The sequence below is a fragment of the Lepidochelys kempii genome, chromosome 4 (assembly GCF_965140285.1).
Source record: "Lepidochelys kempii isolate rLepKem1 chromosome 4, rLepKem1.hap1, whole genome shotgun sequence".
In the NCBI taxonomy this organism is placed as follows: Eukaryota; Metazoa; Chordata; order Testudines; family Cheloniidae; genus Lepidochelys; species Lepidochelys kempii.
The window spans coordinates 9,324,437-9,347,067 of record NC_136383.1 but is presented as its reverse complement, the minus strand read 5'-3'; the positions used below and the strand labels follow the sequence as shown (position 1 = coordinate 9,347,067).

General features: G+C 42.3%; 1 protein-coding gene across 6 annotated transcripts in view; it reads right to left on the bottom strand.

Annotated features, from left to right (window-relative positions):
* The window catches only part of WRN (WRN RecQ like helicase), a 111,843-nt gene that overhangs the window by 40,342 nt on the left and 48,870 nt on the right, over positions 1-22,631 (bottom strand). For all 6 annotated transcript variants that reach the window (XM_073340321.2, XM_073340325.2, XM_073340320.2 and 3 more), the window contains exons 8-20: positions 21,489-21,603; positions 18,993-19,416; positions 18,182-18,262; positions 16,604-16,748; positions 15,698-15,773; positions 14,140-14,207; positions 13,820-13,928; positions 11,261-11,329; positions 8,708-8,790; positions 6,625-6,731; positions 5,180-5,367; positions 3,430-3,604; positions 719-900 (exon numbers count right to left, since the gene is read on the bottom strand). In XM_073340321.2, coding sequence (XP_073196422.2) covers positions 719-900; positions 3,430-3,604; positions 5,180-5,367; positions 6,625-6,731; positions 8,708-8,790; positions 11,261-11,329; positions 13,820-13,928; positions 14,140-14,207; positions 15,698-15,773; positions 16,604-16,748; positions 18,182-18,262; positions 18,993-19,416; positions 21,489-21,603 — 1,822 coding nt within the window. The remainder of the gene's footprint in view (positions 1-718; positions 901-3,429; positions 3,605-5,179; positions 5,368-6,624; positions 6,732-8,707; positions 8,791-11,260; positions 11,330-13,819; positions 13,929-14,139; positions 14,208-15,697; positions 15,774-16,603; positions 16,749-18,181; positions 18,263-18,992; positions 19,417-21,488; positions 21,604-22,631) is intronic.

Genomic DNA, 22,631 nt, shown 5'->3' with positions numbered 1-22,631 from the left:
TAAAACGAAAAACAAATAAGCTTAAACACTTGTCCACAAGTTTCTCTTTGAGCTAATAGTGACAGCATACTCACAGTACCTACCATATTCAACCTATTTCATACACAGCAGTGGTTCTCAATCTGTAGTTCGACAACGCTCCACAAAAAGTCTTTCCCTACAGCACAACACACTAAACCTTCAAGATCCGGGGAAGCGGGAGGGGGATGGAGATGGAGATGAGAGAGACCTTTCGGTCATCTTCCTTTCTGTGGGTGTCTTTGTAAGAGAAACACTGACATATTATCATCAGTGGCAATTAGACTAAGGGACTAAAAGGATGGTGCACTGACTATCTAGAAGTCCAAACTTGAACAGGTCAGTTTTAGGGGAAGACTGAATTCACGTTGCTTTTAAGTATATGTTATATTTTGGAAAACAACAGGCCTTGTACTTAGCATCCTGACCACTACCTGCCTTCACATCATGGACCCTCTCAGGAAGCTGGGTGGGACGAAGCAGAGGACTGCTGGTTGCACACTGTGTTCCTGGAGGATATCATTGCATAATGAGTGTTTTCACATATAATTAAGTGAAGACACCATATAGCAAAACAACAGAGTATCTTCACTACTGGCAAACATTTTAAACCCGCCCCCTTCTGCTCATTCATGATAGTAAATTCTGGCTACAGAATGACAAAGTTTCCTATGACCCCAGGCTGTTCCCAATAGTATACCTGTTAAAAGTCATATCAGCTGCAGTCCAAAATACGTAACAAGAAGCGGGAAGCCCATCACGGCCAGCCCTTCCAATTTCTTGGTAGTAGGATTCCATTTCCTTAGGGGCACCATAATGAATAACTCTCCGGATGTCTGCTTTATTGATACCCATTCCAAAGGCCACGGTAGCCACAATGCACTGGGAAATAATCATAACATATACTTTTACAGCTAAGTTAAACATGTGTCTAAACCTTTATTAATGTCCACACAGTGTGTAATGACTTTTGTGCCATGGATTCAAATTCAGCCTGAAGTTTAGTAGCTGCAAATCACACTCAGCTTCTATACTGCTGTCAGTAAGGAGTCATGTATTGGTAGCAGCATAAGCACATCATTAATCACAGTCATAATGAGTCAACAGAGATGCTTAGAGCAGCGGATGAGAAGTTAGGAACACTGGGTTCAACCACCAACAGAACAAGTCACTGTACTTTTGGAGATTGAGATTATCCATATATAATATGGATATACAAATTTTTACTCCTGAGCGCATTCTGTGCCAAAAAATTAAAAATTCGGTGCACAATATTTTAAAATTCTGCAAGTTTTATTTGTCAATAAATAAATGCAGAGGCTCCAGCATGGCAGTGGGGAGCACAGGCCACTGGCTTCACGAAGGTGGGAGATCACCCTACAGCCTCCCCACCCCCAGGACATGGACTCAGCGGTGAGGCTGCACCTGACACCTGACCTGACAGCATAAGTCCTGGGGCCCTGCCTCTCTGTGCCAGGTGTGGGCAAGCAGGCTCAACCAGGCTGGATCCAAGTGTGGAGGGGCTCAGTGTGGAGGGATTCAGGTGTGGGGTGAGAGGATTTTGTGTGGGATAACCTGGGTGCAGGCAGCTCAATGCAGGGCCTAGGTGTGGGGGGATCTGGATGCACACAGGCTCGTTGGGGGGGTTTCAGGTGCAGGGCAATGGGACTCTGCAGGGGCTTCCAGGTGAAGGTGGTTGGGGCTCAGCAGTGGGGTCTGGATGTGGGGGTCTCAGCGGAGGGTGCTGGAGGAGTGGGGCTTGGTGGGGTGGTGGTCTGGGTGCAGCTAGTTGGCGGTCAGCGGCGTGGGGGTCTGGATATGGGGGCTCAGGGTGGTGCAGAGGACGGGCATCAGGGTGGGGGTTTGAGTGCAACAGGCTCAGTTGGGGGTGGTCTGGGTGGAGGGTCCAGAAGCAGGGGGTCTGGGTGCAAGGCAGCTCCAGATACAGGGGTTGAGGTTCAATGGGGGTAGAGTTCGGGTTTGGAGGGCTAGGGGAGTTCTAGATGTAGTGGGTGAGGCTGAGCAGGGATGTCTGGGTATGGGAGGTATGTGGGAACGGCTCCCCATACAGTGATTCCTCCCACCACAGCTGAGGAGCAATGGGGGGAGGAAGCAGGGGAGGATGCTGATCTTCCTGCAACTGGGGGAGATTTCTGGGGGTGGGTCTGACAGCCCCAGCCAGGTGTTGCAGGGGAAGAGAGTGTCCCGTCCTCTCCTGCCTCCAGCCCAGCTGGGACTAACCGCTGATCTCAGCTCAGAGTAGGAGCCACTGGATGGGGCGTCCACAACCCCGCGGTGATTTACCTCTCTGCTGGCTGCTCTGGATACCTGAAACGATGTACCTGCGCTGCTAGGGAGTGGTGCGTGACTGCTCTTGCAGCTTCCCTTTGCTTCTTTGTCAGAAAGTCATTTTTCTGCGGGGAAGCAAAGAAATCTGCAGGGGACATGAATTCTGCACACACGCAGTGGCACAGAATTCCCCCAGGAGTAATAAATACATGTTTGCAAAGCTCTTTCAGATCAGAGATGTAATAAAAATGACCAATTCAGTTATTCTGTCTCCTTTTTATACTTTTTTCTCTCTCAACATTTGTTATTATAGGTTATTGTAACATCTTATGAATTTTACATACTTTTTACAGTTGAGCTCAATTCGGGTAAAGTTGTAGGCTCAATTGTAACAGCACACAATCACAATAAATCACAGAAGTTCCATTCATTAACCCAGAACAATGCAAGAGAAATTTTCTACAGCCTCCTAATGATTTCCCATGGCAACATGAAGATCTTACTGTTGCAGAAATACATGGCATTTAAGCAAAATAATATTCCACTTCAGGGACTAGTCAAAACCTGAAGATATAATATTAATTTTCAAAATAGGATAATGGATAGAAATGCATCTCCTGCCTTGGCTTTTTCCCAGAAAGACAAGAGAAAGAATATATGTGAATGAGGCTAAGTGTACACAGAGGAGCTTAGTATGGGCCATTTAAAAATACACAATTTACCCACCAAGCAGCCCAAAAGTAGAATGTTATAAAATAGTGGTATGGGGTACTCTTCATTTCCTGCGACATTATTGTGATCTATGTGACAGAATGACTGCACATTAGCAGTGAGAAAAGTCACTCCTAATTATACACTGTAGACTGTACAGCCAGGAAAGACTGAGGATGACGTGTATGTTTAAGATCTTTATAAAGTAAATGAGGTTAACATGAAGGTCAGAAATTATGTCACTGTGGATAGACTGTGGAATCCAAGGGATAGTTTCCTTGCCCATAATGTCAAAGGTAAAAGTAAATTTGAAAAAGAGACTGATATTTCAAAATTCTCTCACTCTGTACATGTCAAAGAAATAACTAACCCATTTCCTACAGAACATTGTCCTGTGGTACGAGTTTATACCTGAATTTCATCTCTCATGAACTTGTGATGAACATCTTTCCTTGCTTTGATTCCCATGCCAGCATGGTATGTGCCACAGGACAAGTTTAATTTCATCAGCTCAGCAGCTACTTGTTCAGTGGTCTTCCTTGAAGGGCAATAAACGATAGTGGGTCCTTCAAACTCATATGTAGAGCTAAGGAAAATAATAATATAATAAATTCACAAGCCTCTTGTGAACCACACATTCAACATCTGAATCAGCAGACTAAGGGCTGCCGGGCTGCAGATTTTGCAGCAAGTCTTCATTATCTTGGGCATTAGCAGCTTCAAAGTCTGCATTAGTCTTCTCATTTATTTTTAAGATGTTCTCTCTAGGGGGCAGATATCTAGCTGATTCAAACCGCCATCACTCCATCGACTTCCATACAGCTATGACAATTAACACCAGCTAAGGATCTCTTCCTGGATTCTTAGCCAGAGTAAGGATCTTGTCGGACACAAAGCAGTTCAGAGAAGATAAGATCTCTTCCATTTCTATAGTATTTGTTACCTGAAAAATTCTAAAGGTTTACCAATATCATATATTGCTGCCACATTACAACTCTCCCGAGTGATGTTCTCTCTAGTGCACGTTTTGTGCGAATCACAGTACTATTTTCAGATACACTTGCTGGGACTGAGGGTGCTAAGCATTTTTAAAAAGAGCCAAAAACTTGTGAAAATCTTTCCCCACTGGCAGGCAGCCTGTGGCCCACCTCTCTCAACTCACTCCCCTTCTCTACGCCAGGCACACTCCCCGCCCCCCCAGTCCCCTTCTACACATCCTTGCTCCAACCCGCCCAGCCTGGCACCCCCCTCCTCCTGCCCACAACCCCTCGCTCCAAACTGCCCAGCCTTGCACCCTTCTCTTTCCCCTCACTGCACACATTCTCATTCCAACCCACTCAGCCTGCCACCCTTCACCCCACATCTTGTCAGATCAACAGCTCTCACATTGTTTCCCTACTTTCCAGCCATGCTGCCCTTGTAAACAAAACCGAACCCTCCCCTGAAAATAAAAGTACAATAAACAAACAGAAATAGCAGACACAAATACAGAGCTATATGTTGCCCATATGAATGGAATCACAACACAACGGTAGTGACCCATCAGGAACTACAGAGACTGCCACCAAAACCCAACCTTCTCCTGCTCACCCTACATACATATCAGGCTTTCATTTTGGCGTTTGTGTATCCGTAAGTCAATAACAAAAAGGAAGAGACCGTCTGTGCCAGCCTACCTGTAAGGAAACACATTTGGGATTTTGCATTTGCAGCCAGGCAAATGAAAACGTAACGCTAGAAATCAAAATCATCACCTTGAATTTGAATTTGTGCATAATCCTAGTCTTATTTTTCACATAATATGGTTTAGAAAGTAATCCATTCTACAGCTAAATATTAGCATTTGCATTGCACGAATGCCAAGATTAGTGCTCCTGTGTGCTGGGCACTGTACAAACACAGCGAGAGACTATCCAAGCCCTGAAGAACTTATAAAATAGACAGCACAAATGGTGGGAGGGGAAGAGAGCTAGAGACCCGAAATGATTTGCCCAAGATCACTCAGCAATTCAGCAGCAGAGCCAGGAAGAGAACCTAGCCTCTAGACCAGTCCAAGTCCACTTTGTTATTCTTGGTTTTGACCCCTAGTCTGGCACACGTTTGAGAATATCTGAGATACAAAAGCAGCAGCTGATAGAACAAGCAACCATTAAAGCCTCACCTTTCCTTTTTAATAAGGAACGGTTTTAAATCCCGAAGGATTTGTCCAGATTTTCGTCCAACTTCTAAGTATAGGTTAGGTCGGTCAAAACTAGTACATGTGACCTGAGGATTCTTTAGGTTTAGACAACGCACTATGTCTTCTCTAACTGAAGGGCTCGCTGTTGCAGTTAAAGCAACAATAGGAACCTGAAACAAAAAGCAGAGAGAAATGATGAAAGGAAAAAAAACAAAATCTGAGACCCGTCATTCTTGCTTTTTTTTTTTTTTTTTGAAATTGTGATTCAAAGTTAAGGGAAAAAATGGGAAGAGACTAGATATCCTGATCTGCGTATAGTCCCTGGAAAATTTGATGCTTCTGAAGAATAGAGACAATATTATACTTCCCAGAACTTTTTAGTGTCACAAAGAAATATATTTTAGCGATCCTTCCATAAAAACAAACGGGCATTCACCTGTCTACATGGGAGAAATAGAAACTGTATTTAAACATATATTTTTTCAAACTGCATTTGGACAATTACCTTTACAGTTTCTTCAACAGGATTACACACAATTTCAAATATGGGTGCCTAAAGTTAGGTACCTTAGGACAAGATCTTCAGAAACAGGAGCCAAAAGTTAGGCTCTTACGTCCATATTTCAGCCACCTATGGTTAGGATTTTCAAAGATGCCTATGTGACCAAAAGTCAATGAGATCTGTGCTTCTAAGTCAGTGGGGTGGTTTTCAAAATCCCACCCTTAGGCTCCTGAATCCATATTTAGCCACCTACATTGAGGCTCCTATTTTTGAAAAATTTTGGTGCTTTGTCTGTGTTTTATCACCTAAACAAAGGGCCTAATTTTCAAAAGCAGTACCCACAACTCCAGCATACACAAATTTGAAAGTATGGTACCATAATGAATAAGATGTTTTAAGACTAGCACCTGAGTGAAAAAAAACTAATCCTGCTTGAATGGTGGGAGCCCAAGTATAAGTACCTACACACAGACCAATATTTTCCCCATGACTAAAATGTGTCCTTTTCCAAAAAGGCTACAAAAACATCACTAAGGGTCTGCATATTGACAGCCATTCACTGCATTAATATAAATGAGAATACATTATAAATCAAGTTCTTCCATCAGATGCACACACACACTTCCATCTCCTTTGAACTGAAATAGGACATGCAGGTGCATACATCTGAAAGCATATTTCATCACTATGAAGGCTTGAAAAGTAGCCACCTTAATTTACATGGCACAGGAGTATTTCAGGGCACACAGTGTATCTGGTGTGCATTCTAGTTTTATTCAAATTTCTCAGTGCTTCAAGCATGTCTAAAGAAGAGCAATGTCAGAAAAAAAAAATCACAAACCTACTAGAAAAATTTACTTTTAAACATAATTTACACCATCCTTTTTTATCTCATTTACAAATGAGCTATACCCTGGAGCCTCACCGAAGGGAGCGCTTTCTTTAAGGAACCCAAAGTCCTAAATGAATTTCTGAAGTCATGCCCCCACTCTGAAATACAATGAGCCTCATCGACTGCTATCAGCGTAATACCTGGGGTTGGGGAAAAAAAAAAACACAACAAATGAACACATAAGTTATATGACACTGATTTAGGAAAGGACACAAAATGTTCTAGAAAATAAAAACCTCATTTACTGAAGTTAAACTTTACAGTGAAGTCTGATCAGCCCTTGGCTACAAGGCAGACGGGAGCCCTGGTAATTCCAGGGAAAGGTATAATTAGTTTGTGTGTTTCAGAGTAACAGCCGTGTTAGTCTGTATTCGCAAAAAGAAAAGGAGTACTTGTGGCACCTTAGAGACTAACCAATTTATTTGAGCATGAGCTTTCGTGAGCTACAGCTCACTTCATCGGATGCATACCGTGGAAACTGCAGAAGACCTGAGCTGTAGCTCACGAAAGCTCATGCTCAAATAAATTGGTTAGTCTCTAAGGTGCCACAAGTACTCCTTTTCTTTTTAGTTTGTGTGTGTTTCTAAAATGGCTTCTAACATAATGACCAGTGGAAATCCTTTTCCACATTGACCTTTTTCATACGAAGCCATGAGAGATTTCGCAGATCTTCCTCCTCTGCTCCACTTTTCCCTTCACCATGTCCCTGGCCTTCAAGTCCATCGCTCATAAGATGTGTGTCACATCAGCTCCCCACTTCTAGACAACAAGGCATGCTTCCTCTCTCCTTTGGTGCCAACAAAGACTTCAGGCCAGTTTGCTAATATTCATCGAGGTGTTTATAGCTACTATCAATTTTGTTTCCTTGGTACTGAAATAAGGCCTGAAATTCCCAGGATTGCTCCAATCCTCTTAAGAGGTAACATGAGTATAGGTAAATCTGATGGGAGAGGAACTTCTAAAGCAACTCTTCATACTAACACATGCATCACATATTATGGTTTGAACGATCACTTTGTCTCTGCAACCAGTGCTTTTATCAGCCTGTTTATATAAAGGACTCTGCAATTTAAGGGCCGTGTCCTGGAGGTACCAAGCACACTCAAATCCTATTGACTCCAATGGAGTTCAAGAAGCTGTTCCCATCTCACTGCACTGGGCACTAAATTGGGGAAATCACAAAGATTGTTTGAAGTTGGAATTATTTTGCGTTGTCCTGATGGTCACTTGGGGCATTAGTGGCTTTACTGTGTTTAGTAAGAAAAATAGTTTATTAGACACAATATTTGTAGTGCATGCATTTATCAAGTGTAATATTCTGAAAAATTAGAATGCTAATATATGCTTATTATTTTTAATTTCTTGAAGATACTTCTGAGAACACTGAGTGCATGTTCCAACACCGATACTGAAGAGCCTACACTGATCCTTCTATTATACCAGTTCTTAGTAGCTGGTTTTTCATGCAGAACGAACATTATGCGCGCTCTATATCTATATCTAGTAATTATCTTAATGTTATTGTAACAGAGTCTGCTGACACCAATCAGTCGGGATTGCCATAATGGACTCTGAACTTGCTGTTAGTGTTGAGAAACAGTGCTGAGAAATTCTCAAAACAGGGTATTAAACAAATACAGAGAAAAAAAATATTAACACACATCACTGGTAGGACCTTTGAATAAAAGCAACGTAACCCAATTCCTATTCCTAGAGGAATTCTGCGCCAAAAAATTAAAAATTCTACTCACAATATTTTAAAATTCTGCAAAATGCTGCTCCATCTGTCAGCCCCATGCAGGGCAAGTGTGGCTCGGACTGTCAGCTCCAGGTGGCTAGGGCTCCTGCTGTCAACCCCACACCTGGTGAGGCTCGGGCTGTCAACGGGAGCTCAGCCATGTGCAGGGCTGACAGTGGGAGCCCCACTGTGTGCAGAGCTGGAATTTGTGATTTTCATCGACAGGAAGCATTTTGATGGAAACCACAAATTCTGCATGAAAAAATAAAATTCTGCAGGGAACAGTAATTCTGTGCAGATTCTGCATTGCACAGTGGCACAGAATTCCCCCAGGAGTAAATTCCCCACAGCTCCCAAAATTATCCTACCACAACATACCAATGGTTTCGTCAAGTTCCCGAAGTAATGATAAGTTCCCCGAGCAGAACTCTGGAGTTATATACACAACTCTATAGTGGCCCCTACAAAATTGGGAAAATACATTGTCATATGCAGCAGCTGAAAGAAATCCAAAACAATTCATCCAACTGAAATGAAAGAGTACAGCGGATAAGATGAAGGTGGGAACAATACAGAGAAGTTGTGAACAGGGAACATGAGAGGAAACGAATGATGCAGAGAGAGGGTAGAGAGAATGGAAACAAAGGAGGGAAGGCAGGAAGAGAAAGAGGAAAGGAATTTCTTAGATTTTTAAGGCCAGAAGGAGCTATTATGACCATCTAGTCTGACCTCCTGCATACCCCAGGCCAGAAATCTCACTCAGAAATTCCTGCATTCAGCCCAATAACCGGTGGCTGAGCTAAAGAGGTAGAAAGAGATGTCCAAAATTGATTTAAGGACTCCAAAGGGGAAGAGAAGAGAAGATCAAATATTAAATAAAACAGAACAGTAACACTGAAAGGGAAATAGACTGAAAGACAAAGGAAAAAAGTCAGTCATAGGCTGTGCTGGAAGCAATGCATAAACTTAAATTTGCCTAACACTCTCCAACTTTAGGCCCTGTTTTCAGTTGGTTATCACTTTGCCAAGCTTTAACTATTCAGTCTGAAGTTTTCCCATGGCAGTTGTCTGCCTCAGGCTGAATTTTCTGGAATGGTTTAGTTAAAACAGTTCAACCACTTCTGAGAAGGAGGTCAGAAAAAATTACAATGTTTTGCCCATGCTACAAAAAAAAAACAACTATTTTAATTGAACCTCAAGCATCTCCACACTTTGGAGCAGGGACCAGAAATTTGGTGCGGGGGATGTCGTCACTCCAGTGTCAGATATGCCTTTTGCCATCCCCATGAAAGTCTCCCCAAGTTTGGTCAAGTTATGAGCTTCTGAAAATCTCAGAAGAAATCTCTGCCCCTCAGCAGAGGTGAGAAACTGGCAGCATCACTCTCCAAAGGGTCTGATCTCACTGAGCACGTTGTATCCTCACACAATTCCTACATGCTGACTGGACTAGGTGTGTGTCATCCCGGGGGTGCCGGGGCTGAGCAACCCCTTCCCTGCCACAGGGAGGCACAACTGCCAGAGCGTCTGTGGCGCTGTCTGCCAGGACTTGGAGAGCAAGGTCTTTCAGCTTGAGGAGAGAAGCCCTGAAGGCCAGATTAATTGTTCTTGCTCTCCCGGGTTCTCCAGCTCAATGGGAGCCCATAGGTTCATGGACCTTATTAGAGCAGGAGACCAGGGCCTTCTGTGTGGTGACCTGGTCATGGCATGGCTCCCAGTGAGGTTGGGAGGGCTCACCATGCCAAGCACAGACCCAAGGTTGATGTGTGTCTGGAGAGGATTCCAGGGTTGTGGGGTCACATTACACTCACTGAAGATGAGCAATGTTTCTTTGGCACGGAAACCCTGAAATGTCTTTTCCTTGAGAAAGCCAGTGCCACCTTTGGGGTGGACAGCTCCCAGATGGGCACGGGGGCAGCCAGGCTGACACAGCAGCACGGGCTGACGCAGCGCGGTCAGACTCAGACTTTGTGTCAGGGGAGCCGCAGGGCTGACAGTTCCTCTTTTTCTCCCACCCTGGTTCCAAGGGGGAGGACCAGTGCCACTCTCCTCCCTTTGAATGGCACTCATGCCTACCATGACAGCAAGGGAGCTGGCTTCAGCAGAGCTGAAGTGGTTGATGAAGTCTTGGGGACTGGAAGTAACTTCCATGAGCTTCCCTGCTTTTGGTATCAGAGACTCAGGACCACAGGGTAGAATTCCCTGCTCACCAGGCACTAAAGGATTTTGTCTCAGCACAGGCACAGACTACAACCCACATCTAGGGGAGAGCTGCTGCTGCTCAGAATCCAATACTACCCATCAGAACACTCCACGAGATGGCACTTCAAGCAGCTGCTCTAGTACATCAAGTCCTGGCAGAGACGGATTGGTAACCCGAGCTTCTATTGAGGACAGGGCCTTCACCTTGTGAGTCCATCCCGAACAGTCACTGATTCATCACACGAGGGGTCGGGTTTAAACCCTGAGGCCTTTGCCTCAGCCATGAGGAGGAAAAATTTGATCAGAGCCACAGGGACAGCCAGCAATAAAGGAAACTAAAGTCTGCCAATAAAGCAGAGAAAACTATCTAACGCTAACTGAGTAATGATCTATCCTAACCAGTAAGAGCTAGGGGCAAAGTCTGACAGAAAAAACAGCACAGGAAATAGGGGAAATACAATTGCCTTCCAACTCACTGCCACAGGCAGTAAGAGTCGTGGTCACTTTCCCACATGCCCTCCCATTGGAGGCAAAGGGCCCAACAGACTCTGCTGACCAAAAGGACCACACCACAAATCAACACTTGAAGAAAAGTTCATACTTATTTCACTGCTCATTAACACAAGCACGACTTTAGCTAATTTTGCTAAATTCTTTTAAATTCTTTCCAGCAATTTAAGTATCTGTATTCAGGACCTGACAGTTGAGAGATTAAAAAGTAGTGAAACTTACGCTTTAATGTCCCCTATCACATTTTTTGACTGAGCTGATCCAAGCAAGCAAGCTGCAATGCCTGACATTCTGTATGAAGAAAGCACAAGCAAGATATGGTTTATTCATGTGAATTTGTTTCTTGTCTCTTAGCCAGTTTAGGATCTATGACAGTGTTTTGCCTCCCACCCCATAACTAGCCTCTTGTGAAGGATCTTATCAAAGGCCTTTTGAAAGTCTAAATACATGTCAACCAGCTCTCATTTACCTCTACTTTACAGATCTATTCAGAGAATTCTAACAGATTAATGAGACTTAATTCTCCTTTGCAGAAACCATGCTGGTTAGACCCTACCGTACCATGATCTTCCAGGTGTTTTACTATTCTATTTAATTATTGTGTCAGCCAATATATCAGATGCAAATATAAGGCTCATTGGTCTATAATTCCTTGGATCACCTCTAGATCCTTTTAAAATATATAGGTACAAAACTTGCTACCATGCAGTAAAGTAGCTGTTTTTAATGAGCAATTCAATATTTTTGTTACCAGCTCAGCCCCTTCATAGTTGAGATCTTTCAGAACTCTTGGATGGACACCACCTGGGCCTGGTGATTTATTGCTTTTTAAATTATCCATTTGTTCCAGCATTGGAACATGGATCTCATCCAAACTGACAGCTGAATTAGTGGGTGTCTGAGACTGCAGAGATCAAATCTCTTCAGCGCCCAAAATTAATGAGCCAGTGGGCAGGTGATGAATAAACAGGCACTCAGATTACATTGATCGGAGCAATATAATGTCTAGATAACAGGTTAGATACACATAAACATAATCTGGCCAGTATTTGTCCCCAGGTGCTTGTGGGCAGCAAGATTAGTTTGTCGAGCCACTCACCTACATCATAGCCATTCATCTACATGATACCATAGTTTGCAGTGCAAAACAGCCAATATAAGGAAAGTTCTTAATACAAAAATTCCATCTTTGGTAAAGGCATTTTCCCTGTCTGGTTTGCACAGGATGGAAGACACTGAGCCAGTGTAATTCTCCTTGAGAGTATATCTCGGTAATTTAGGAGAAATAATGGCAGGTGTATTGTAGTTAGATTTAAAAAAAAAGCAGCAATATAAATCCAGAAAATTCAACATTAATATTAAATGAATTTAAAGGTAGAATGGACTATTGTGATCATTGAGCCTGACCTCGTCCATAGCACAGGCCAGAAAATTTCACCCAGTGATTTTCACACGAGGCCTATAAAACTTTTAGAAAGACATTACTTCTTGATTTAAAGACTTCAAGCGATGGAGAAGCCACCACATCCTACGTAAGTTGTCCCAGTGGCTAATTACCCTCCTGGCTAAAAAACCTGTGTTTTAATTGTAGCCTGAATTTGTCCAGCTTCAGCTTCTAACAACTTCTGGCTCAGGCATCATTGCTTAAAGTCCAGAGAAGACCTTTCAGGTTCTGAGGTATCCCTTGTGCACTGGTCTAGCAGGAGCCATTTTAAGAGAGATTCCCTTGAATTTCTGGTCCTAGTAAAACAGGAGCTGAGGACTGAACAGCAAGAGGGTTCATGAGATCCCCTCAAGCACAAATGGCATCTGAGGTGGCCATCAATCCAGGGCATCAGCCCATGACCAGAATGACAGAGTTTGAACCCCAAGGGCTTAGCATCCGCCATAAAGGCAGGAAGGTGGGAACATCTGAGGAAAAAGACTCACTGGACAAAAAAAGGGGGACCAGAAGCTGCCAAATGAGCAGAACTGCTGCTAAACTAACTATAACCTAATCTGAGTCATTACACAAACTAAAAACTATTTCCCCATGCTAATTTTCCCCCTACTGTTACTCACACCTTCTTGTCAACTGTCTGAAATGAGCCATCCTGATTATCACTACAAACATTTTTTTTCTCCTGCTGATAATAGCCCACCTTAATTGATTAGTCTTGTTACAGTTGGTATGGCAACACCCATTTTTTCATGTTCTCTGTATGTGTGTGTGTATATATCTTCCTACTGTATTTTCTACTGCATGCATCCGATGAAGTGGGTTTTAGCCCACAAAAGCTTACGCCCAAATAAATTTGTTCATCTCTAAGGTGCCACAAGTCCTCCTCATTCTTTTTGCTAATCTTTAATGTTAACGATGTATTATTTACAAGACATTCTCCAATTATTCACTAGCGGAGAAGACACTGGTGGGTTCTGACGGCCACAGGTGGCAGGAGGGAACAGAGATGGGTGCAACAACACTGCTCTGTATTCCCAAGGGTGAAATGGAGAGAGCGAAGGCAAGTAGGATGTGTTGGAGTCTACATCACTTGACGTCTTTAAATCACGATTGGACGTCTCCTTCTTAAAGATCTGCTCTAGCTCAACTAGATTTTATTGGGCTGGATGCTGGAATCACTGGGCAAGGTTTTCTGGCCTGCGCTATTCAGGGGGGTCAGACGAGATGGGCCTAAAAGCGAGTGTCAAAGATGCAGCCTTTCACACCAACAAATGGCAGATGCAGCATCTGTCGGCTTCTGTAGGTACATGGCAGCTGCCTGCTACTGTTATATTACTTACTCAAGCTGCAGCACTTGGTCCTCCATCAAAGAAATAAGAGGAGAGATGACTATTCCTGTACCTCCTGTGTAAATGGGTGGGAACTGGAAGCACAAGCTCTTCCCATATCCTTAAAAAGAAAACATACCTCTAATGACAGAAGTATTAAATACCTGAAATTCTAATTCCTCCCCAAAGCCTTATTTTGCGCCTCACTTTCCCCATTATTGTACTTCCTAACACTCAATAAATCCATGCAAGACATTTTTAGATCATGTTCCCTACAAAGCAGTCATAGAATCAGCTTACATATGTTCCTTTAACGTAAGGTGTGTACTTACCAGTTGCCATGACAACAAGGTTATCTCTTCTGCCTTGTAAAACAGAAGAGATCACTTTCCACTGGACCCTTGAAATTAAATACATATTGATTAATTTTTATTTGCCTATAAGGAACTGTATCTTGTGCTACTATACAACATATCTGGCATCCACATGTGTAACATTAGAATTTAAAGTAAAACTGTCAGTTCAATAAAACCACACTTGAAACCACCTTTTTCGTATTCTAGGTGTGCTCCCTCTCCCATTCCCTACTTACAGCCGAACCGTGGTTGTTTTTCTCCTACAAGAAGTCCCACTGAAGTCATATTGGGACTTCGTGTAGGAGTAAGGCAAGCAGTATTTGCCTCAATCATTAGTTGGGGTTGGTCCTGCTTTGAGCAGGGGGTTGGACTAGATGACCTCCTGAGGTCTCTTCCAATCCTGATATTCTATGATTCTATGATTAATGGAAGACTACAAATGCAGTAGATGCCAGTATGTTATTAAAAGCTGATCTTCAAATAGGTTTCTCAATTATTTTCACCACAAAAGGCAGAGAAATGATACACTGCTGCCAAACACAGCTTTGGTCCTTTTTGTGTGCAACTGAAGAGAGGGTATTAAATGTAAATAAAGTTGAGAAAAATCCAAATTTTCCTTATTGTGTCTCAGAATTTACCAAACTGATTTTTCCCCAAACCAATTTTTCATAAGATTTGCTCCATGACCATTGCAAGACATACGGCATTTTAAGAATTATTTTATCATATTTATATTGAAAATAAGACCATATAATGATCTAACACTGATAAATTTTAGATGTGTTACAGTGCGCAGAAGTCATACACATTACTGGAGAGACAAGGTGGGTGAGGGAATGCATTTTATTGGTCCAACAGAAGATATTACCTCACCCATATCCAATATCCTGGGACCAACACAGTTACAGCAACACGGAAATATGCACATTATTGCTCCTAGGTTACCAAGTAGTTGCTACATACCGACAGTTAAATTATTACATAATATTCTAGGCAATTTGTTACATGATGTATATAAACTAATACTGCATATCGGTTACGATGCCTTAGAAATCTATCCTCTGTATACTAGCACTGTTTGTAAAGCTATCTGTTTATCATTGCCCTTTGTGCATTACCGCACTCTGTTTTTCCATACTATGTGTCTAACAGACAAATAAAAAAAGAAAAAACAACCACCTCAGTTATGAAGTTTACTGTGACAAGAGTTAGTAATTTAAATTTCTTGTTGTTTGAAATATCTTGAGATATCTAAATTACCTTTGTTATTTCAAGTTTAACACCTTAATTACCTGGGCCTGCTAAGTGACAAGAACATGGATGTCTACTCTATAAGAGCTTTGATATAGGTACCTCACTATGAGATTTACTTTGACAGCTCCTCAAGGCCGGGGTTAGGCCTTTTTTGTGCATCTTCTACAACACTAAGCTTACTGTTGGTGGTTATCATAAGCAACAATAGAAAATCATTCTAAATTAAACAAAAGATAGGAACTGGACACACACATTATATGATAATTGATAACACACTTACGGTTTAAAACCAGAATGCCCAAAATATGTCTTTAAGCACGTGACTTCTATTTCACTAGGTGCAGGCAACAAAGGATCTGAAGGAAAAACAATACATGCATATTTAGCTTTATTACAAGTGAAAAGCCATGGACTGAAAGAGATTAGGAAGTTTGTTGCTGTTCATTTCCTGGGCCCCGGATTCACGCAACTCTAACATGAAAGTCTAGCAAATTTGCAAAACACTGTTAGGAATGAAACCATGAATCTCTTTCTTCATGCCAAGTTGGTAAGATTACTTCTCTCAACCTATATAATCCTATGAAATACTAGCAACCAATAACCTTAGCATATTCTTACCAATTTCTATTTGCAACACATCAGTTAAATATAACTCCTTGGAAATGGCTGGGGTGGAGACTGCCTAGCTGAAGGGAAGATTTCAGGGAGCAAAGGTTGGGCAGGCCAGGACTCACTTCGGCAGCACTTCCCATGTGCCCTGTCTCCACATAACCAGTTCCCAACCATTGGGTCAAAATCACCAGGGAGAAGATCGACCACCCAACGCCCACAGATGGAGCCTTCACAGAGCAGTGAGACAGACATGATGAGAGGAAGACAGGCTGTGCAGAGGGCATCAGTTTGGGACAAACCATTCCCCATCCCATCTACCTTGTTCTGAATGTTTCCAGTTTTAGTTTGCAAGGAATCGCCTACGCTTAGCCAAGGACAAAATGTGACTCCAAGTTATCTTTTGGTCTCATTAGTATCAGTGAGCACTACTTCAGAACTTCAACGTCTGCTTGGTGTCTCCATGAGCAGTTAACTAAACACAGGGCTTTAAGCTACCTTCCAAGTCTCCTTTTACACACAGTACAGAGTTATTGTCAACTTTTACTCATACTTCATATTGTAATTCAGTATTTACCCCAACTCTCCTCTTCCTCCTCCTCAATGCCTTCATCTTCATCATCATCTGGAGAAAGGCGAAATTTTGTGCCATCAATTCTCTTGGTTTCAATGGAGATAGAGTCAGTTCGACTGACTTTAGAATTGTTTACATCTTCTATAGACTGAAAATTGGAAGTAAAAAGTTAACCCTTATTGTACAAAGGGGAAACAATAATGAACAAAACCTGCCATTTTGTTTGAAGCAATATTGCTCAAGGGCACATGAATTCTACTCTAATTATGGCCTGGCTCAGATCCTTCAGCATGAGGCACAAAGAAGCAACATACTTTCAAATGTTATTGTTTTATTGATCCTTCAGCATGAGGCACAAAGAAGCACACATGTGAGAAATTGCCATTATTAGAGAGCAACATACCTTCAAATGTTATTGTTTTATTAATTTAAATTCCACTAAATGTTACCTTTTATAAGAGGAGGTTGCTTACCTGTAACTGGAGGTTCTTCGAGATATGTGATCCCTATTAATATTCCAGTACCCACCCTCCATCCCCTCCGCTGACATACTCAGCGATGACTGGAATTCATATAGGGAACATCACTCGAAGAAGAAATGGTTATTCTCATTTGCCAAATACATGATACTCTCTCCAATCCTTCCTCTGAGGCTGTCTTTCAAAATTCTAAGAACATCTGTTCAGTGTTAAATAGCTTCTTTCAGGACGTGTGATTAAACTGCTGGGCAACAGCTTTCATTTCTGATTCTCTCTCTTCCTTTGGGATTCTGTTCTGTGAATTTGATTGGGAGCGGTGGGAACTGAGGTATTATGGAAAAACAGTCTTGTTTATTTCTAATGACTTGAAAAATAGATGGAGAAAGAATGCAGTTCCTGATGTGATGTGACGTTCAGTGGGACAAGTAAAATATGAAAACCTTGAGTATTTTAGCAGTACTTTACTACTAAAATATCCCTTCCTACTCACTCACTCATCAGCCAGCATTTCATAGACTAGAATGTAAATAAAGCTCGCTCTGCCACATGTACCTAACAGAAAAGAACAGTGTCGGGATAGCTTGTGAAAGGAAGATAGGTCCATCAATGGCTATTAGCCAAGATGGTCAGGGATGCAACCCTATGTTCTGTGAGTCTCTAAACCTCTGACTTCCAGAAGCTGGGACTGGTCGACAGGGGATGGATCACTAGATAGTTGCCGTGTTTTGGCCACTCCCTCTGAAGCATCCAGCACTGGTCACTGTCAGAAGATGGATACTGGGCTAGATGGACCTGTGGTCTGATCCAGTATGGCCGTTCTTATGTTCTTATCAGGAAAGAGCTGTTTAACTTTAATTATGTGAGTTCAATGGGATGGTTCCTAGGCTTAATCTGAAGCCTGTGCTTCAGTGCTTTGCTGGATTAGGGCAAGAGTGAGGAGGAAGAGAATGAATACGACAGGATGATTTCTGTATTTTGTCAAAAATACTTAGAATATGCTGGGAAAAGACCCTACACTATAATAAACAGTCTTTCCCCTCTCTTTTCCTCCAAAATGACTAGCAACTACTTCGACGAGGGAAACAAACATTATGGCACCTACTTTGAGCATCTCCATTTCCAGTTCTTCATCACTTTCAATGACACAACCAAGATTTTGTTCATTCTCTCTGGAATATGGTTCCTAAAGGAATATTTCAAAATAAGCCTTTATTTCACTGAAAGTCCACCGCCCTCTATTCCTCTACTAGACACATTATTTATATGTCATTCAAGTGTTAGTTGCAGATAACTCTTAGCTAAACAACTTGGTCTGGACCCTTCCCATAGTAAAACATGTTTGGAAAAATTTTAGGAGAACACAGCAAATTTCCATAGAAGTTAGAAGATTCCATTTAACCTGGATACAGACAAACCACGCAAATGAAAAGAAAATAAAGTAAAATCAATTACAGAAACTAAAAGGAATTTATCACCATGAAAGAGAAGCCCCTAAAAGGGCTGCAATTTATGAACTCTGTAGTCCAAATCATGCCCTGTGAGACACCTGCACATCTCCAGTGACTACCATGAGAACTGTGAGGACAGAATTTGGCCCTGTACCCCCTAAAATTCATATTGTAACCATATTATTCACAGTAGAAAGAGTGAATCTAAGGTTTGTGTATGTGGTGAAGTAACAAGGATCTAAGTGGCAGCAGCACTAAAGAGAGGCTCAGAGATCGACAGGTTTCATGGATATTGACCAGACTAAAACTTTAAATTCAGCTTTGGGAAAGCAATTCAATATACCTTCCTCTCGCAAACATTAACTGTCACTCTGTGAGTCAACTCTTTAAAATCCCTTGGTAAATTAACAGTAAGATCACTTTTCCAGGTAATGTTCATCATTTGTATGGATTTTAATCCATTACCTCAGGCAAGGCAGCTTCGTTTAGAATTTCTTGGTTGGCCTTAAGTTCCAACATTTGAAGTTCGAATTCAGTAATGTCCAGTGACATTAAGCAGTCTCTATCTGTATCCTCCTTAGATCCTTTGTCTGCAGTTCCATCTTTCTGCTCAGGCTTACTAAGTTCCATTTCACCACTAGTCAGGTCTCTCTCACTGACACACAGTAACATATCACCATCAAGGTCATTATTTATATCATCTTGAAGTCTTGTAGGAAATTCAGGTGTTTCGGCCTTTTCTTCTTCAACAACGGTAGACACAACTTCAGCGTTCGTTGGCGCTGCAACACAGCTGCTCCCCAGCTCTGCTTGGGGGTTGGGTTCACCAAGCAACACGTTTCTTAAGGCACCTATATTTCCTGATACATCTGTTAATATTTCTACAGCTCTGTTAGGGGGGAAAAAAGGAGAATTAAATAAAGCTGTAAATAAATGACATGGAGTCAGAGTAGCAGCCGTGTTAGTCTGTATCCGTAAAAAGAAAAGGAGGACTTGTGGCACCTTAGAGACTAACAAATTTATTAGAACATAAGCTTTCATGAGATGAAGTGAGCTGTAGCTCACAAAAGCTTATGCTCTAATAAATTTGTTAGTCTCTAAGGTGCCACAAGTCCTCCTTTTCTTTTTGTAAATAAACGGTTTTTGTATATCTTACCAGTGGCTTTTTAAAGGCAGTTCTTGCCCTTAATGATAATTCTAACATATAGAAAAATAACCCTCCTCTATTTCCTCAAAACTTCATAGATGCAGCTTTGTTGTTCCAGCTGGAAATAATCTTTACATGCATACAAAATTTTCCTCAACCAAAAATCAATATACAATACTTATATTTCTGGAGGGAAAACAGTTTTCATCATGCAGTTACACTGCTTAAATATATTAGCTTCGGGTACCAGAGGTTCGAACTCAGGCCATGCGGTGGTGAGAAGGAATTGGAAGGGCAGTCAGTCTGTCCATCCCTTTTATCCTCGGTATGGAGCATGAGGAGGTCAGGGGTGCAGACATGACCTAACGGACAATGCTTGCAAGAATTCTCCAGTCTCAGCGGCCTGGAGCACACCCGTACGCACAATGGAATACACATAGGAACCAGCACTCAAAGAAATGCTGTCACTTTGAGTGCCTACACATCTATGAACAAACATTTTCAGCTCACAAATACTAAGTAAGTATTGATCATGAAGACTATTGTAGCCACTGGAAATCAAGAAGTTGACGGGGTAAAGCAACTTTCGGATGCAAATGATTAGGTAATCAGTTTTTTGTACTTGGTTTATAAGAGAACTAACTGAAGATTTGATCATGGGCTCTTGACTCTCTGAAACATCATGTTGGGCTCTCAGGCTGAAGAGGACGGATGTCCCGGTGATAGAGTATCAATGCGCAGATGACATTCTGCTCTACATCTTTTTCTATCAGGCCTAGATGGAACCACTTCTATCAAGCTATTAACAATCATATTTAAATAATGAATGGTAAGAAGCAACCTGAAACTAGTAATCAGCTACGTAAACTGAAACCTATGTGAGACCACCTTTCTTAGGCAACAACCTCTCCTGAGACTCAATTCCCAAACGCACTGAGTAGAGCTAGGTCCCACCTTGACTAGAAGGCTAGTTACATTACATATCCAAAACTCATTGGTCACTTGAGCAATTGCTTAAGGTAGGCTTTGTCACAGTTTCCGGGTTCACAGGCTTCCCTTCCGATTTTAAGAGTCCTACAGAACATGGCTGGCAGTGCTAAATCACCAATCCTCTGCTATTACACAAGGAAAAGTTGCATTCTTGTACCTTACGAGCAGAAAAGTGAAGTTTTCTCATGGACTGAAGTTTCTTTAGAAAGGGGGGGTACACACATTGGGAGGGGTGCCTCAACGAGCTCTCATGGGGTCAGCCAGCACTAACAAGACAGACTGCAAGACTTGCTCTGCCTGAATTCACAAAGCTTAAAAAGGGAAAGCCTGCCACAGGAAGGGTGGTGATTAGGGGAAGACTGCTATGCCTTGGATATAGCTGGCAACACAGGATAGACTGGCAAAGAGGAAGAGACAGTGGCAGACTCTACCATCCCTGAGACTATATGGACCAGGTATAAAGTGAGGATTACCAAAAGGAGCAGCTGGAGGCAGACCCTAAATCAGATCAAGGATACCAGAGCCTGCAGATAAGATGAACCCTCTCCCAGGCCAGGAAGAGGAAAAGGAATCTTTTTTTGTTGTTTGTTTGTTTATTTTGTTTGGAGAATCCCTTGTATGCCTTCAGCCGGGGAAGGACTCTTAGCAGCCCATATTGTGATCTGGTGGGGACCCCAGGAGGCCCTCACCCACCACAATATACACATGGATCTGTAACTATAGATAGGGTGCCCTGGATTAGATACCAGTAGTACAGATATAAGAACATACCACTGACAGGCATTTCAAAGATAAAGAGGAAGCAGATTTGAGCAACATCTAACCTCTGCATATTTTTAAGTTGTCCAAAAGTGCTGGGAAGACCATTAGCCAGCTCCACCATTTCTTCAGCTAATGAGGACAGTTGCTTCTTGACTTCATTGGGCAACATTTCCCCATCTGAAAAAGTCAATGTCAGTGAAGTTTCGTTACATAAAACCTCTCATACGCAAATAAGCTTACGAAATAGTTACGGACTCAAGAGAAATAGTGGTTGCTATAGTGAATTATAATTATAAGCTTTGTCTATTTCCCATTTTCAGAAGCAGCCTGACGAGGTGCTCCACAGTGAGGGGAAGGGGAAAATGGGACCCAGCTGGGACAAAACATCGCTACCAGCGCCATTCAGACCCAGAACTGCACAGAGGTTACCCCACCTCTTCCTGGGGGCACCAGGACCCGTGCAGCACTCCCTCCCCTGAGCCATGTGGAGCCAGCCCAAAGGGCCAAAGAAATTCAGCAGGAACAGACACAGAAGTAGCCTACCAAGTATTGCCACAGGGATGAGCAGATACCAACATAGTCATCATACAGTCTTGACTCTAGACATTCTCTGCCCTGTGCTGACTGGTTGCTTGCTCCATCCCCCTCACTCACAGACTCTTCACTTTGAGCCAATGGGAGACACTGTGTCACAGCACTTTTGAGATGTCAGGCCACTTACGTATGTTCCACCGCATGGATAGCACACTTCCGTGCTACAAAGTGAATAGCCCACACATGTAGACTAAATGTTCTTAGGCTCTGACCCTTACAAAGACTTATGCAACTTTAAACATGAGTAGTCCCATTGACTTTAGTATCATAAACTAAAAGGTGTTTAATTTGTTAAAGTTCATAAAAAGTAAGTGAGCAAACATGCAGCTGCATCATGCACAAGCTGCGAATATAGACAAATCCGCTAAGAGAGGTCACAAAAATTAAGCCTTGTGATCAAGAAGGCAGGATTGCTGCTGCATGGTCATCACAGGAAAAATAAGGGTACAGCCTGCATAGAAAGAGAATAAAACCTTTTCCACACGGCTTTCCCTGGTCAAAAGCAACACTAAGATTTTTAGCTTAACTCATTATTTCTGAACGTGTAAATGGGAGACAAGCTCTTCTGAAAATCTGGGCATATATTTAGGTACCTAAATAGGAACTACTCG